Here is an 18,576-nt window from a genome sequence, read left to right on the forward strand (position 1 = left end):
GAAATCTTTTCGCTTTCACACTGCATACGTGTGAGGTAGTGTGGGTTGAAACGAATCATGTGTGGAATGGCCGTATAAGGAGGCTGCACACCTGCTCTCATCCACGTTCTGACGAAGCCCCGGAATGGGAGGGGCGAAACGCGTCAACGAGACACTCCAGGCATATGGCCAGATGCACACAAACTGTCAGAAAGTAAAGCTAGAGAGTAATGGTACTCTGAGGAGGTTAACACTGAGGATATCGTTGAGGATGTTTGGATGTCAGGGAATTGTATACGACTGTTATACGAACAGGGAAGTGGATACAAAATTGTGAGTAAGACCTGGCAGTGATGCGTGCAGTGCTCAATCCAGAAATTATACAAGTGATGTAGCTGGTTTTACCATATGCCGTTAGTTTATATGGACATAGTCCAGTCATCAAATATAAGATGGGGACTGATCTGCATGTAAACTACAGCCACGTCTGGAGTGGTATCAAACGATAGGGCAGGGTAGACAGCTATCGAATTCACATCCATTCCCCAATGACTCTCCTTATATATATACCATCCAAATAGCAAGGGCCATGTACTATACTCTACCTGGAGGAAGGGGATCAGTACAACTAAGTCTAAGAAAAGACATTTTAGATTAAATAAGACAGAGATCCGTGTCTATGGACTTTTTACTGTATTCATTAACCCTCTAAACCCTCCATTATCTCCAGAGTTATTGATAGATCCAGCAACAGCAATTCTCCATTATTCAGCAAGTGTGTGGGGCCCGTCTGCATGAGTGGGAGTGTGAATGGTTTTGGACAACGGTGTCAAAGGTTTTTCATGGGAAGATGCAATATGATGTTTCACTTTTTTGATATTTGATTTTTTTTCAATTAAAATTTTTCATAAAAAATCACTAAGCCGTTTGGTCCCGGTCCTTAAGTAACCTCTTCAGTTGATACCTACTACGGGTATGAACAAAATGGTGTTTTTGTGGTTTATTATGGTTACGGACAGTATGATCAGCCGCTTTATAATAAGGCTACATTAGATAGCAAAGCAGAATGGAACCTGCAGTCTATCCCTTCTCCAGATAGCAGCAGGAACCTTCGGAGGGCAAAATAGCATTTGGAGTTGGTGATGGTTTTTTATGTTCCACAAAACATATTGACAGAGAGTTGTGATTATAACAAATTGGACCTAACTCACTGATATTTTTTAAGAGATTTTCTTACTGGATGTGAATCTGATGGCATACCCAGGCAATGTTTGCTTTCCTCTCTTTAATCCTTGTTTCTATTGCCCACAAGGCCTAGGCTTAGCCAGTATCTTGTCAGTCTTGTGAGCTTTCCCAATGGTCTGTGTCTTTTCATTCTCAAGGCATTGCTGTTCTGACTAATGAAACCATGGTTCCCATTCCGTTAGGAAGTGTTAACTGCTCCTCTAAAGCCCCTGCCCTGCCCTGTAGGTGCTCATAGAGCCTCTGTTTGATCCTTCTTCCATGTGGCTCTTATGACAATGTTTCTCACAGAAGTTTCTTCTAGGTGGAACTCTAGCTTCAAGCTTTGTTCCAGCAGCTAACTGGACTTGGTCCAAGTAATTGTTTGCTCATCTGAAAATCGTTTTGTCCTGCTCAAGGTCCAAGAAGCAGCCTTTTCCAGTAAAGTTTCCTCTTGGATCATCCTATACATCTGTGTTTTTCCCCAGACATGAGAGCTTATTCAGCCTGGGGTGTAGCAACTTTCTGCGCTTCTGACAATAAGGTGTCTGCTGAGCTGGTGGTCTCTCATCACATTTATTAATCATTATAACATTGATGTAGCAGCTGCTCCTTAGCAGTTATTTGGTTACACAGTTCTGTCTGCAGCACTGTCATGTAATCCACACGTCAATCATGTTGTCCAGAGATGTAGGTTGACACCAATGATGCTGGACTGTCAAAAGTTAAAAAGAAAAAAAAAGACATTTGATGTCACATTGCTGCAACAAAAGTTTGATCCTAGTTAACTAACGCATCCGAAATGACCAAAAATTCAGATTTGAACGAATCCAAAAAACGAAACATATTGACATTCGGACCGAAAGGAACCAAAACTAATTTTGTGCCGCCTTACATGTCTATCACTCACATAAATCTAAAGAATCATAAAATAAACAGAAGAAATACAGAGAGCCAACACTTTCTCTGAGCTTACCTTACAGGATATCATTGCAAGCTACACATCAATGATCAACTCAAAATAAACACTTTGGTCAGAACTATGTAATATACAACATAGCGTATAGAGTCAGATCTACACAACATACCACATACTAGTCCATGGAAAGAAAAATGCCTGGTGTCCTTGTATGTGTGTGGGGTAGGGGGGACCAGCTGTCAATGGTTATTGGTGAGGGAAAAAATAGTCTGGAATCAGTGGTCCTTGGGCAGAAAAAAAATGCCCTGGCATCTTTAGGATAAAAAAAAAACATCAGTGATCAGTGGGAGGGAAAAATGCCCAGCATCAGTAGCTAGCAGGAAGAGAAATGTATGGTGTTGGTGGTCAGGGTGAAAATGCCTGGCATCAGTTTAACAATGGAGATCATGGAGATCAGTGGGGCAGACGGGTACCACGGTGGTCAATGGGGGTTGGAGGGATACACTGGAGATCAGTGGGGGCAGAAGGGTACTGTGGTGGTCAAGGAAGGCTGTAGGGGTAGGGTGAAGTCATTGTGAGCTGATAGGGTACATTGGCAGACAGTGGGGGCTGATGGGAAACATTGGTGGTGGAGAAGGGGGGCAAGAGGGGTACATTAATGGTCAATGGGGCTGGGCAGCTTAAAGAAGAGGAGGACATCTTGCGGCGTTGACTCTTGAGCAGAATGTTTTAAATAAAGCAAGGCACACTATAAACATTTCCAAAATATAAGAAGAATGTTTATAAATGTAATACAGGATCATCGAAAAATCATGAAGCCCTTGGGATTTCAGTGTTTAAACTATAAACGTCTCTCCTTCACTGTAGGCACTAATACGATGGTCTCCGCTAATATGGCTTCTGTACTAGAGACACAGATGACACCACAGGACGCGACCTCTAGTGGCGAACATTTCCCATGACGTACTTTCCCGTTCCTGTGGTTTCCGGAAGTTGAGTGCAGTTTGCTGTGTAATTGCCGCTGGGTTTTAGTTCAATTGTCCGGTGTTGTTGGGTGTTTGTTCCCGCTGGTCAGAAGCATCATGCCGGATTACCTAGGAGCCGATCAGCGGAAAACCAAGGAGGAGGAAAAGGAAGACAAACCTATACGGGGTGAGCATGACTGGGGATAGCCGGTGATATGATCCGAGCGCCTTTCTGGAAGAATGATGACAGCTGATCGTTGCAGTGTGTGTGAACCGGTACCGGCAATGTCGGCACTCATTGGAGGGGGTTGTCACTGATAACCAGCATAGGGCCATGATCTCTGTTGTAGACATTGGACAGCCTCTTCCTGGGTACACATTGCCCTCTGACTGTAAGGTTATATGTGTTTATTATCATTGTACTGTTCACTATGATACCTAATCTTCTCTATTATGTGTTTTAGCTCTGGATGAAGGAGACATTGCTTTATTGAAGACATATGTAAGTTCTTTATAACACAATGCTGCATTTGCTTATTTTTCAGGCTGCTTACTCCAGATTTATTTTTATTGGGCAGATAAATCATTGTTTCCCTATTAGTTGGATAGTGTTTAAGTAGATCTAATCCCTGATTACTAAAATATATATGCTGAACCATGTTAAAACGGCAGTAAAGCCAATACTTTTTTTTTTGCTATAGTTTGTTTGGGTCACAGCTTTACATTTACTGAGGTACTCTGCGACCCAAAGTCATCCAATAGTAGAATAATGCCCACCAGCCGTACCCGCTCCAGCTAGCGCTGGAAGAACAAAGATGGGTGGGGAGTCAGCAGTCACATGATCCGTCAGCTCTAAACATCTGGGATGCTTTACTTTAGTATGTTTTACTCTCTGCATACTTCTCCTTTTAATGCAATTTCAAAAGTTGTGTGCAGTCTATTTCTGACACATGCAGGCATGGTCCACTGAAGCTGGTCCTGACCAATGATTTGCAGCTGACATTGGGTGTAAAATGTGTAGAAAGGAAGTGGCTGCAAAAAAAAAGAGATCACCACTGAAATGCAAAAAAAGGTTTTAAGAATTAAAAAACAAAAAGTGTATTTCACAGGAAAAATTGTTGTTTATTATTCAGTGTGCTTTAGCAACCTAAATATGGACCGGTTAGGGTTTAAATCTACTTTAAGATAACCCCCTCTCCCCACATTTGTAGTAAATGTGTAGTATATTTGTGATGTATTGTTTTAGGGTAGCCCTTAGGATCTCTGTTTTTGTTTATTTTTTCACTGTTGGGGTCACAGAGGAACAGAAAGGGGTGTGGAATGTCCCCACCAGGGACATGGGTAGCAGTAACAAATTTACTGGAATTCTAGTTCTATTGCTGTATGTTTTGCTGTGGGAGAGATTTCCCCTTACTTTCTTTTTCTGTTCCAGGGAGACAGGAGGAGATGGCATGGAGACTTACAGCAATACTATCCTGACATAAGTTTTAAGTTTCCATTCCTTTTGGAAAACTTAAAAAAACAATTGTCTGGAATTGCAAAGAGTCTCTGTCTTTAAAAATAAAAGTTGCAGTTACTATAGTGCCCCCATACCCTCCTGTTACGGATTACTGCTGAGCCATTTTGACACTTTTGGGTAGTGTCGAAGCTTCCTGCTACTGCCTGCCTCCCATACTTTCCTATTGGCCAGCAAGCCATATACTAACCTCTTCCCGTGACCCAAAGCTCAGTATATGGCGAGCTACAGCTCACTGTATACTGAGATCGCCTCAGTCGGAACGGATCCCGACATTACTGTCAAGATCCACCCAGCTGCGTGAGTGACAGCGGGCTCTGACTATCTAGAGGCAGAGCCAGCTCTACCTGCCCCCTCCCCATCTGTTCCTCCAGTGGAGTGGGGGGGAATCCCTGCAGGGAGCTGTGACTGACTGGCAGGGAGATGATCGAGCGACGGTATGTGTTCGCTCACTTCCCGATCTATTGAGCCGACGTGTGACAGTTTCATTGTCGCACATCGGCTCGAACTATGAGGATGAGTGATTTTCACTCGCCTCATAGTTCTCCTTTAAGAAATAAAGGCACAGCAGCACACCTAACATTGCAACATGCTCCCACAATGCATAGATGTGAATGGAGCCTTAGTGCCTGGGTCTTGGAAGTAACTGTAGGTACTGGAAGTTTTTTTTTTTTTTTTTAAAGTCAGATTGCCTTGTGAAACCTTCAACCTGCTGTTCAGCATAGAATAGTAGTGTATAAGGAATCGCGAGTAACTTGTTACAGTGCTAGTAATAGTTTTTAGTTGGAGAGTGTAACGGGCCTACTTTTTCGTTTTATTCCCCAATTATATTGTCATGTAATAGGTATTCACATACAGTTAGATCCTTTACAATGAATTTGTACTCAGTAATAAACATTTACTCCCACCTAAGAACAGACAACACAAGATGCCTGCTATTAGCTTTATTAGTGAACCTCTCTGATTTGATTTCACTTTATGACTGAAGCCTGGCTCTTCCTGAGTGCATGGTTTAGACCTGTCAAATGCCTCGTCATTATCCAATGAGGCTGCCTACGTGCCCAGCACCAGTAAGGGCATAATAGTGGGTACAGTGTAACCATAAAGTCTGGCAAAGTCAGATCCAAGTGTCGTAGTGGAACTAAATCAGTATGGCCTTTTCATAATTCTGTTTCAGGAAAATCTTAAAACTGCTGATATTGTTGTTACAGGGACAAAGCACATATTCTCGTCAGATTAAACAGGTGGAAGATGATATACAGCAGCTTCTCAAGAAAATTAATGAGCTCACAGGTATGTGCATGCTTTTAATTGCTATAGTGCTGGACTACAATGATACTGGACCCTGGGCAGATCTTACAATCTAAGCTCCCTATCTTTCATACTTAAAGGGCCAATTTAGACAGGATCCAGTTAACCTTCCAGCATGTCTTTGGGGTGTGGGAGGAAATCGCAGTACTTGCAAAGAACCCACATGCAAACTCTATGTAGTTGCAGAGCTCGCTATGTAAAATGCTGCCCTAGACTTTTATAAGTACTGTGCACCCAGTTATAAATGTTGGTACACTGAGACATGCATGTGGCCACACAGTTACCTATCCAGCATTGCTACTTCAATAATCTGTCCAGGGCAATGTCCAGAAGCTGAAGCTGGTTAGCAGTCCCTAAATATCATATCCTGGGATCTGCCTAAGGCCTAAGACTCGGCATATCTGGGTTCGGCTTGCAGATGCTGCCTTGCACCTGTTACTGAACCTGTAATATAGTAGTCTGTAAATACTGCTGGTTATGTGTAGACCACACAGTGCAATGAGGGAATTGCTGGGCCGTCAATGTACTAACTTATGGTCTGTGTGGCAGCTCATGGTTGGCAAGTTGACTTTTTAATGTACAGTTTACAGTGTGTTGAAATACTGATCATCTTATTGCTTTGTGCCTGACTGTGTGCTGGTGGTAAGCTTCTATATGTCTCTTTTCATTTTAGGCATTAAAGAGTCTGACACGGGACTTGCTCCTCCAGCACTTTGGGATTTGGCTGCAGATAAACAGACTCTGCAGAGTGAACAACCACTTCAGGTGGCCAGGTGCTGATCTCTCAGTTGCTTCCATACTGCTTTCCCAATATTTGTTCCCTGTAATCCCAATGCATAGAGAATGAAAGGAGTGAATACATTGCATAACCAGATATCTTGTATTTCCTGATTAATATTATTATTTTTTTTAAATTGCCTTTTAAACAGGTGTACTAAAATAATCAATGCTGATTCTGAGGACCCAAAGTACATCATTAATGTGAAACAATTTGCAAAGTTTGTGGTAGACCTCAGTGACCAGGTTGCTCCTACTGACATTGAAGAAGGAATGAGAGTTGGGTAAGAGCCATTGTTTGTTTTGCAATGAAATCTTTTAGTTATTTTAGTATGTATGTTGGTTAAACTAGAAATGTTCTTTTATTATGTGTTTCTCTGTGTGCAGAGTGGACAGAAACAAGTACCAGATTCATATACCTCTGCCTCCAAAAATTGACCCAACAGTGACTATGATGCAGGTAATGGTTATCTTTAAATACAAAGAAACATAAATAATACTCCTGTTCCAATCCCTCTCTGTGACTTCCCCAGCCTATGTCAAGCAATGGGAAACCGAGTTAGTCTTCCCCCCTGGGCGACAAAACACGAACACTGATCTGCTCCACTACCAAATCTCGACCATTTAAAACACACTTGTACGTTTAAAAGGAATTTCAAACTACTCTGAATATGGTATCTGGTGTCTGCGAGAGTTGCTGGTTTCCTCAGGATACTCTCCCTGCTGCTTTCCTGCATTATGCATATTTGGCACTGCCAGAAGGTGTATGCTTTCTGATCCAAAGTATACAGCCACGTAGTCATAATCCTGAACCTGTGCGTTGCAAAGCACTACAACAACCTGATGTCATCACCACGAACCAGTTCAAACTCTTAACTTCCATTTTAAAACAAGTATTTGCTAAATCCAGGAAATGCTCCACCCTAAACTCTCAGAAAGTCAAGTGTTGCACCAATCTATGAGGAAATGATGGCAATGCTGCTGGATAGATTTACCATATTTGACAATTTCGATCTCTTGGTTTAGGCATTTCCTTTCATATATTTGCTACAACTATAATATTTCCTCCTTCTTTTTTTTTTTTTTACCAAATTATATTTTTGCACGTTTCTGTTCTACATGTGTGGGTCAATTACAGGGTCTGTTGTCATAATGCTTTTTTCACATCTATTTTTCTGCAGCTCACGCATTACAAGTTCACATACTAGGATGGATATCATTTTGCTTAGTATGTGTGACACAACATTTTATGGACCGTCATGTGAAAACTGACCTTGAAAACTATATATATATATTTTTTTTTGTAACGTAAAAACATGTTGAAAATAAGACACAAGCTTTAAAAATATCTGTTCCTATTGTTTAATGAGAGCGTTTGTCCTGCCTTCTTTCACAGGTGGAAGAGAAACCTGATGTGACCTACAGTGATGTTGGAGGTTGCAAGGAGCAGATAGAGAAATTAAGGGAAGTCGTTGAAACTCCTTTGCTCCATGTGAGTAGATATAAGACCCTCATGGTGTGGGTGGTATTGAAGCCATTCAGTGCACTGGCTGGTATGAGACCTAAAATAATGAATTACTGCCTGTAACCAGTGAATAGAATACCTCGAGGTAGTGCTGTGTCTCTCAAGGAACAATAAAAGATTCTTTTTCTTTCTTCAGCCTGAACGGTTTGTTAATCTGGGTATTGAGCCACCAAAAGGAGTGCTTCTGTTTGGCCCTCCAGGAACAGGGAAAACCCTGTGTGCACGTGCAGTAGCCAACAGGACGGATGCCTGCTTCATCAGAGTCATCGGCTCAGAACTGGTCCAGAAATACGTAGGAGAGGTGAGCATTTGCTTTTTCTGTAAGTCACAATCTTAAAGCCCATTTAAAGGTGCCGACAGAGAAATTCATTTGGAATGTGAAAAAGCTACATTTCTATAACATTACCTATAATTTCACATCATGGTAATTGGAGAAATGTGGCATTTAAACTTATCCGTTCAAACACACCCCTGGCTATAGAATAAATGTGTGTGTGTGTGTGTGTGTGTGTGTGTGGACTTGTAACGAGGTGTTTGGCTGTTACTCTACTATACTAGCATAGAGCACTGGAGTGGGAGAGCAGAAGCAGCATTTTTCCTAAAACGACAGTTACACAACGGCATTTACTAGCAAAAATAAGTTAACATTCGTAACATGTTTTTAAAGAGAAAAACGATGTGGGTTTTGTTTCTTATATTCCACTTATAGCACCATGATACACCAATGCATAGATGTGAATGTGAGTGCACAGAGCCATTGTCATCAGTCCCTGTCTCAGTGAAGTTTATAATCTGATGTTCCTACCATAGTCATACAGTTCACTTACTGTACATTTTCTTACATAACTGTTCAGCTGAATACTTATCTATGCTAAAATGTTGCAAATTGCAATTATTACTATAACGTTAATTACTAAATAAAGCTTTTTTATGAAAGTAGGCGTGGCCACCTGACAAATTCTACTCTAACAAGAATAAGAGCTTGTGTCACGGAGCTTTGGGCTTGTGTTCATGGGCAAATGCAGTTTGCTTTGACATCAAATCCTAAAGCGCTTCTAAGATCATTTAGAATTCATGGACGGGTGCATTGGACCTGTGTCAAGCTGCTTTTGCATTCATATAAACCTTTTTTTGGGAGAGAAGCGGTTAAGATGCAAACAAAAGCTGTAGACACAGTCGCTAACAGAGCAATTATGTCTCATTACTGCATGATGCTGCATCCGTCTCTGGACACTACCTGCCATGGCATAGGTCATATAATGGGGTGCAGAGGGCCTAGAAGAATTTTATATTACATAGAACTAGAGAGTATCAACAGTTAGATTAGCTTTGACTATAGCACTAAAAAAGTTAGAAGAAAAATGCCGTCGGTTTTATTTATTTTTTTCTAATCATAAGGAACAATAAGACATTGAGGTGTTTTTTGTTGTTGTCTGTCCATGTTCTAGGGTGCTAGAATGGTGCGTGAGCTGTTTGAGATGGCAAGGACAAAGAAAGCCTGCCTCATCTTCTTTGATGAAATTGATGCCATTGGTGGTATGTATTACTAACCCAAATCCTTTAGATATATTTTAACTTGTGAACACTGATATTCTAAGTACTGTTTAATACTATAGTGTACTTAGGGCTGTATATAGATAGATATAGTGTTTAAATGGCAATTCCACTTTGCCAGGTGACTTTTTGGGAAATGGAATTACCCCCTCCAATCTCAACCCCTTAACCCCCCCCCCTTTTGGGTGTACTATCTGTACCCCGTATTGCTGTCTATTGCAGCCCCGCACTCTATATTTAGAATTTTGGTTGCAAATGGCAAGCACTCATTGGTCAGCGTGGTCTTCAGGCAACTTCCGGTATTGTGCCTGTCTGAATACAATAGCCGGGAAGGGAGATTCTTCCATCTTGTTTAGCCTAAATGGGGGAATTGATTTTTCTCTTCTCCAGCCTGTAGACTGAACAAGAAAGATCTAGCTGTAAATACTATCCTTCATGGTCCCTGTCTTTAGACTTAACTATGTGGGTAATGTTGGTTCCAGATGTCAGTGTTCCCCATTTCCTGATGCCTGCATGAAACTGGAAGATAATCCATTATTGTACTATGTATATGATAACTTACTCTTGCGTAATGTTTGTATGTTCAGGGCCCATTCACACTTTGCTAGTCCATTGTGGTGCATTTTGTTAAGGCAATCCACTTGTTTGAATGGACTGCCAACGCACAACAATGGACCGAAAATCACAGCTGCTCCATTATTTGTACCACAGCACACAGTAGTACCTTGCCATAGGTTGTGGTGTGTTGCAACCTAGGTGTGTTCCCTGCATATATAAATAATTTCCACAACGCTTGTATGGTACATTTCAGTGCATTGTGGTTACCTTAGCACATAGGTGTGAGTAGGCCCTTCATTTAAACAAATGGATCAGCATTGCTTTATGTTTTATTTTAACTTTGATACTGCAAGTGTAGTGTTGTAATACTTCTATTGATGCTGAATAGGTGCCAGATTTGATGATGGGGCCGGAGGTGACAATGAAGTCCAGAGAACTATGTTGGAACTGATCAATCAGTTGGATGGGTTTGATCCCAGAGGAAATATTAAGGTGTTAATGGCTACAAACAGACCTGACACATTGGACCCGGCTTTGATGAGGCCTGGCAGATTGGACAGAAAAATCGAATTCAGCTTACCTGATCTTGAGGTAAAGAGAAATTGGTCAGAGACACTTGTATAGTGCTTGTAGATGTATGCACTTATTTTTATTGCACATTCCAGTCTAATGTGAGCATTCATCAACAAAATGCATTCAAGTAATGCTGGCCATGCATACAGCAACTTTAATCTGTCACCGCTGTATTGATATCACAGGCTAGAAAAGAACACAGTCAGTGTGAGACAGTTTTGTTCACTGGTCTGCTAAACAAATTACATCTGTTTGCAGCTAAAGGAGATCTTTGACGTGTCTGTAATGTTATTATGGAGCCTTATTATCAAAGCTGCCATCAGAAGTAAAAAGAGCAACACAATTATGGCATTTTTGGATCAGTCTCGAAAAAATGTCCTAAAGATCTTATGTTGGTTTTTTAATTGTTAAACTTTTATATGGACTATTATGAGGGCTATATCATTTAGGTAAAGTGTATGTAAAGGTAAAATCTTCCAGTGGTGACAAATGTTCTGCTGGCAAGTAAATGGCAATTTCTCACTTTGAGGATTTTTTTCGCTCTCGCATCCTGTTGGGTCTATAGGACAGGAAGTGAAATCTCCAAAGCAGGACAAGGACAGAAAAAAAAATATATATTCTGACCATAAATATCTATTGTGACCTATTCAGCCATCACCATGGAAAAAAATGACGTAACAGGTCAAAATCACATTATCGGGCAGGTTTTCAGAAATAAAACTACATGCATCATTACAAACTTAAAACTATATTCCAAAAGTTATCAAGTTTTTAATAATATTTTTGGGATAACGCATGTAGTTTTATTTCTGACCGATGCACAGTTGTTATATCATGTATTCACTTTGAGAGGATTCACATAGCTTTATGGCCATTAGATGGACCCAAGGAGCATAGGAAATGCCTATGTTTGGCTCCACCTAGTGGCCATAATAATGCCTTGCAGACCTCCTTCACGCTGCAGATTTATAAATACTCCCCATAGTGTTTTGCTCAAATCAAATCATTTGCCTGGGGTTTTAAGCCTTTTTCCTATAGTGGCCAAAACAAAACCAAAAAAAGAAACTGGTGAACTGTGGGCTTTTCATTCGCTCAGAAACTTTTTATTGCTGCTTTTGACAGCATTTGTGAACAGTTTTCTTTCTTGTAAACTATATATTTTTTCATATTTCTTGTAGGGACGTACACACATATTTAAAATCCATGCTCGTTCCATGAGTGTTGAGCGAGATATAAGATTTGAGCTGCTAGCACGATTATGTCCAAACAGCACAGGTAATGTATAATCATTTGCTTAGGTTTGTGACTCTGTGTCTTAAATGCCATGGCCATGTATGACTTGTACATACAGCTTGTCTAGTAGAATATTGATTCCATAATGCTGCCACTAGACCAGGGGTAGGCAACCTTGGCTCTCCAACTGTGCTGAAACTACAAATCCCGTCATGCCTGTGGCTTGCAATGCCTTATGGGATTTGTAGTTTCAGCACAGCTGGAGAGCCAAGGTTCCCTACCCCTGCACTAGACAATCATAGGCACTTTATTTATCAATGTGTTTTTTGTTAACTAGGAGCGGAAATCCGCAGTGTGTGCACAGAAGCCGGAATGTTTGCAATCAGAGCACGTCGTAAAGTTGCAACCGAGAAGGATTTCTTGGAGGCTGTCAATAAGGTCATCAAGTCTTATGCGAAATTCAGCGCTACACCCAGATACATGACCTACAATTAATCTGTGTATGTAACCACACTTACTTCTGGTGGATAGATATTGAAAATGACATGTTGATCTAGTTTTTGCTTTGTTAGCTATGATGTCTGTTTGGGTAGAAACATCATTCCTGTTCAACAGTATAAATAAAGTAATCGGACAGTGTGTGTGTTTTTGTTCCTGATTTCTTTTGGTGGTTAAAGGCTACGTTTACCCTTTCTGAGCACGTTTCATATTGCATACATTGAGTAACACGAAAGGTGGTCATATTGCAACCCTCCCACCCCCTATCAAACCTGAATCGCAAGGTTCCTCTCTCCGCAGTCTTGTGTACATTTTTGAAAATGATGCGGCTCCACCCCCACAGCCGTGTCATCCATGAATGGAGAAACTACAAGTGCCATGATGCCACCACACTTATAGTCCATTGACACCTCCTCACATGTATGCTACTGAATGTCCAAAGCAAGATATGGACATGGATGGGAGGAAGACTCTGCAGAAGCTAGAACATTGCAAGTGTGAGCCACTGAACACAGTTGCAATGGTTTTCTGGCTCCCATGCAAAATATAATAAATACACTTTTTTTTTCTTTTACGAATGAAGTAGTGTGCATTTATTTATTTTTAAGTTGGAATTTCCATTTTACAAAGCTATTTGTAAGTCTTATCGATGAATCAAACATTACATTTTCTGTCAAATCACTTTATTTTTAATCTGCAGCAACATTTTGTCCATATGGTATCCTTTCAGCACACTCTTTTTCTAAGGCAATTTTACTTTTACATTAAAATATATATATCTAGAAAAATATACTATCAGCAAATAAAATACACCAACAGTTCCAAAATAATATTTTTAAGTAAACATAACTTTTGAAAAATCATCAAGGTTTTTAGCACTTTTTTTTTGTCTTCAAATAACAGCTTGGATGTAACACGGCTCTTTTCACTGAGAACAAATTAAATTGAAACATTAAATAGATTTACCATATTGCACAAACTGGGTTGTGAAGATTTAGCAAAGATTCATACATGGTTCAAGCACTAAGTTAACAGCGCCTCTTGCATCAAAAGAGCGTCTAAAGAAAAAAAAAACCCAGCCCTTTAGACATCTAATTCGATTCTCAGTTTTCATTTAACATCCCCCTGGATCCTACAAAGGGGAATATTATTTGTTTTCCTGAGCAATATAAATTCTACTGTTTCTCAACTTGTGACCATACTGAGTGCATATTTTCCACATTCCAGGTAGCGGTTTGAAATTTTAATATTTCCATATTCGCTGATCTTTCACCCTTTTGGCTTTGTATAAAGAACAGGAACTTTGTGCTGGTAGTGGCTCTTAAGGACCTCATGTAAAGAGAGATCACCAAGCTCTCTAAATACATGAGCGTGTTTCTTCTAATCACTAGCATCACAGATACACTAGGGTACCAATCTCTAGATCTGTACACACCTTTTGAACATGTGTACAGGAGTGGCACACCAGTATGCAATGAACACAACCTATGATAAGGTTCTTACTATCAACCACGGTCACTTGACAAAGCACTGTTACATCTACACTGCTTTAAGATAGACTTTTGCCCCCAATTGCTAAGGGGCAAATGCAATGCTACACCTAGCCAAAGAACACTAGCAAAAAAAAAAAAGGGCTTAAAGCCTTTTTGACCATAATCTCTTATGAAGGCACAAAATACCTCTAGCGGTTAAGGGCTGAACATGATTGAAAGGGGTATGAATAGAGATGACTCTACAGCCTTGTAGCTTTTTTTGTTTTTTTAACAGGTATGTCAGGACAGCTTTCGTGGGTGGCTTATACCAGAGGTGGGCAAACTTTGGTCATCCAGCTGTGGTGAATCTACAAATCCCATGAGGCATTTGCAAGACAGAGCCACAGGCCTGATTCCCAATTGTAGATGAATAATTGTATTTGATGTTTCACCACAGCTGGAGGGCCATTTGCCTCTCCCTGGTTTAGCATATGGGCAACCAATATAGTCTAAGCTTAAGGCAGGGGAGGGCAACTCTGGTCCTCCAGCTGTGTTTCAACTGCAAATCCCATCATGCCTGTAACTCAGTCTTGCACTGCCTCATGGACTTTTAGTTTCACAAGATGTTGGAGGCCTGGAGCTGCCCATCCCTGACTTATGGGATACGTTTACTGATGATGTATGGAAGTTGCAATTGCTGTTTTCACCTTATGAAAATATAAGCCTGGTTGTCATGTTGATCCATTGGCTTTAGCAGTTTGAGTCAGTGACCCAGAACAGGTATGCAGCTAAGGCATTTGGTGACTTTGCTATTGTCCATGCCCGTTATAGGACTAATGTCTCAAAGTACTGAAGTCACAATAATAACATGTGATATATAATAATAATAAAACACATTAAATGCTGGGAGCAGCTGTATGTGCTTAGATCCTGACAGAAGCTCTATGTCATTTCATTGTCACCACAATGTGCTAGCTCTGAAGGGGATGGTAGGTCAACACAGACCTGAGCTCTGCTCATTGTGGAACAAGATAAATTGGATGAACCAAGGGGTAGCTGCAGGCAAACATCCTCGAGTATAAAAAGAGCAACAGAGATGGGCACCATGATTTCCTAAAATAGAAGCTGCAATGTGCTTTCCCCACCCTGACACATTTGCAGTTTGTGTCTTTACACTTCTTTAATACCATTATACACATATTCAGTAAATAATCTAGTACTGAAAATGTGGCATATAGAGTATTCTCATCAGCCACAAACTGACAAGGAGATCCTGTCTGGGACCTGCAACGTGTTCAACATACCCAGCCCTGTCAGCCTAAGGCCCGGTTCACACCTGGGCGTTTTGTAGCGCGTTCCTACGCTCTGCAAAACGCTCAAACACCAAAATCCCATTATTTCCTTTGGGTATGGTTCACACCTGGGCGTATTACAGGCCGTATGAACGCGCTACAAAACGTCCTACACCCAAAGAAGTACATGAGCTTCTTTGGGGTGTTTGTCGCGCGTTTCCATTGGGATACAGCGAATCGGTAAAAAGGTGTGAACCCAGCCTAAACAAGCCTCTCTTCCGCCAAAGGTTTCTAAGGGCTCCTTGAGCACTGATACATTTCTGCCTCTCAGGTAAGTAATCTTTCACATCAAATGATCTTTTTAGTCGTTTGTGTGACACCAAATGTAAGGAGCCTTCCTTCCCACTGACCACCATGCTAATGTACCATAAGCTGTAGTTAAAAAGATTTCGCTGGTGTTTCCGGAGGCCAATGTTATGAAGGTTGAAAAAGGATGAGCTAAACAATCATCTGAGCAACACCAAACATAAGAATATGTAATGGATGCCAAACATGCACATTTTGATCAGGTGTTTGGTAGCTTTCTTTTAAAAGTTATTATGGTATACATGTCTGTCTAAAAAGGGAACCTGTACTAAAGGAATATGGCCCTACCACTGCTGACCCTTTTCTACACATACTAATTACTGGGCAGGTCCTGATGTCCATAGCTGTCCAAAGATGATGTCATCAGGTAACACTTCAGGCTGTTCATATAAATTAAATATTTGATGTTCAAATACATGCAAATAAAGCTGGATAGCCTTGGATGGCTCCTGCCAGCCTGTCATTGCTTTGTGCAGGCTGAACAGCCACAGCTGTCCAGAACAACCTAGCCCATGTGAATGGGGAAAGGTGCATCTTCTTTCTGTTGTAGGCCCTGTACTGGCTCAAGGTGTCTGGCTGTTGCCTGCAAACCTTCAAACACCTGAAGCTGTGTCTGAGAGAGGGTTTGAAATCCAGTGTACTCATTGCACTCTGACTGAATAATACCCTTAGAGTCAAGTGGGTGCCAAAGTGACTGCAGATGCCTCTGCAATCCAAGATAAGTATATGTATATGTATAAAGTCACTCTCACTCCAATAGAATTTCAAGTCAAAAACGGTTTATTGACTTGATTGCTATCACATCATACAGCGACGTTTTGGAACAACAGCGGTTCTTTCTTCAGACAAACAGAATGGCATTCTGTTTGCCTGAAGAAGGAACCGCTGTTCCAAAACGTCGCTATATGATGTGATAGCAATCGAGTCAATAAATCGTTTTTGACTTGAAATTCTATTGGAGTGCGAGTGACTTTATACATATACTTATCTGGGAGAGGGTTTGCACATAAAACATTTACCAATGATGTCTGAAGCTTGCCAAATGCTTTGTAAATGTTTTCAAAGACTCATTAAGCTCCCGTTTGGGAAGGTTAAATACAGATCTTACTGGGAGCATTGACTGTAAAGCTGCTAGCAGGCTTCAGTACTACTTGAAACATATTGAAAGAATGCTAGCAGCTGGTTTGAAGTGGCAGTCAGCACTTAGAGTAAGATCTGTGTTTACCTTCCCGAACTGAAGGTGAATGGAGCTCCTATACAAGCTAAAGTCTTATGCTGGCCATACACTGTTAGAATTTTGCCTGATAGGCTGCAGTTACTGTTTAGATATTGTGACGGCCAGGGGAGCCAGCTGTCAGAATACAATAGTCAGCAGGGAAGAGTCCTACTTCTTTTCTGTTTAGCGCAGATGAGGGAATCTATAGATTCCCATACATGACATCTAGCAGTGTATGGCCAGCATTAGGATCACTGGGCATTTGACAGCGAGAGGGGCTTAGTACGAGTAGGGGTCCAGGCTTAATGATTACTTGGTCAAAAGCCAAGGTCCCATGTACAGCCTAGAACTAGTATCACACACAGACAAAGTGATCTATCCAAAGACTAGCACAGGTACTGGAAGACACCATAAGGCCCCATTCACAACTGTGTTGAGGGCAACCTCACCAATTCCTGTGTGAGACTCAGCAGTGTTTATACAATCATCTGTGGACAGGAAGCACTATACAAAGCAATGTTGGCTGACAGCACTGACAACTTTTCACATGTAACCTGACATGCAGCAATTACCTGCACTTCCCGCCTGCAGCTGTTTGCATAAAACACAGCTGAGTCTTGCAGAAGAATTTGTGAGACTGCCCAAACACAGTGGAGTGGATGGGGGCTAAACGGTTCCTCCACTTTAGCACCTTAAAAACATTTGAGGCCAGGCCAACATTATGTAGAGGATGATCTTCATGCAGCTGTGACTGACATTTACAGTTTGTCTTGTACCAGGTATGAGGGGCAGTCTCGGAGCACATTCAACTGCAAGTACACTGTAGTAGAGTAAGCATTATAACATTGTGTGAATGGACCCTAATACACACACACACACACACACACACACACACACACACACAAACTGCCATGTGTACAGATATAAAAATCACATATACTCACATTGCACCTGTTCAATTATGACCAGGATCAAAGAACGTTAATATAATCATCTGCAGTAATGCCAGTAAAGGTCCTTTTGATTTGGTTTGGTTTGCTTAGATACATTTAAAAGAAAAACAGTAACTGTCCAGCATCAAACCATACAAACAAAAGCTAAATAAATGTAAAAACCTGAAAAATTTAACGGGAAACCACTTCTACATACACAGCATGTATTTACCAAAATCATTGAGCCCATCCTGATGAAAATTGCCTTCCCAATGTCAACATAACAGTGCAAAGCAGAAGAACTGGTGATCTGGGTGAGGAGCTTCACAGTTGTGCGGCACTATTAAGGCTTCTGTGTTTGCCGTTAACGGCTATCTATGACTATGACATATATCACTTCAAAAGAATGCACACGGGAACTGTGCACCTAGTAGAATGTATATTGAAAAGAACCAAACAAGATCTAGAGCTGATTATTTTGTGGTAGCAAGACTGCTTGACTTTACCCAATTGTATCGCTTCTTGTTCATCTTATTGAGATTTTTTTTTTCAAATTCACAGACTCGGAATGTGCTTAGTTTTTGGCTATGATAAGAAGTGAACATTCCAACCAAATTTTGTAAGAAAAGTGAACACATCACTCTGATGAGTGGGTGTCAGCCACCTCAA

The 18,576-nt window shown here is 40.9% G+C and overlaps 1 protein-coding gene across 1 annotated transcript; it reads left to right on the forward strand.

Moving 5' to 3' along the window:
* The first annotated feature begins 3,092 nt into the window (after nt 1-3,092).
* Nucleotides 3,093-12,636, forward strand: PSMC2 (proteasome 26S subunit, ATPase 2). The gene is made up of 12 exons (XM_018560427.1): nt 3,093-3,271; nt 3,549-3,586; nt 5,812-5,893; nt 6,585-6,684; nt 6,841-6,972; nt 7,076-7,148; nt 8,085-8,180; nt 8,350-8,514; nt 9,662-9,749; nt 10,714-10,916; nt 12,077-12,173; nt 12,469-12,636. Exons 1-12 carry the CDS (start codon nt 3,202-3,204, stop codon nt 12,624-12,626), a joined length of 1,302 nt encoding a protein of 433 aa, XP_018415929.1. The 5' UTR covers nt 3,093-3,201; the 3' UTR covers nt 12,627-12,636.
* The last annotated feature ends 5,940 nt before the right edge of the window (nt 12,637-18,576 follow it).

The sequence above is a fragment of the Nanorana parkeri genome, unplaced genomic scaffold (genome assembly GCF_000935625.1).
Source record: "Nanorana parkeri isolate BGI_ZX_2015 unplaced genomic scaffold, ASM93562v1 scaffold454, whole genome shotgun sequence".
Taxonomy (NCBI): domain Eukaryota; kingdom Metazoa; phylum Chordata; class Amphibia; order Anura; family Dicroglossidae; genus Nanorana; species Nanorana parkeri.

What these genes read in the sequence shown, in the direction of transcription:
- PSMC2 (XM_018560427.1), top strand. Translation starts at nt 3,202, where the DNA reads ATGCCGGATTACCTAGGAGCCGATCAGCGGAAAACCAAGGAGGAGGAA. An exon ending in TTGCTTTATTGAAGACATAT is followed by an intron (nt 3,587 to 5,811) that starts GTAAGTTCTTTA and finishes TTGTTGTTACAG; the next exon opens with GGACAAAGCACATATTCTCG. An exon ending in TGAAATTGATGCCATTGGTG is followed by an intron (nt 9,750 to 10,713) that starts GTATGTATTACT and finishes GATGCTGAATAG; the next exon opens with GTGCCAGATTTGATGATGGG.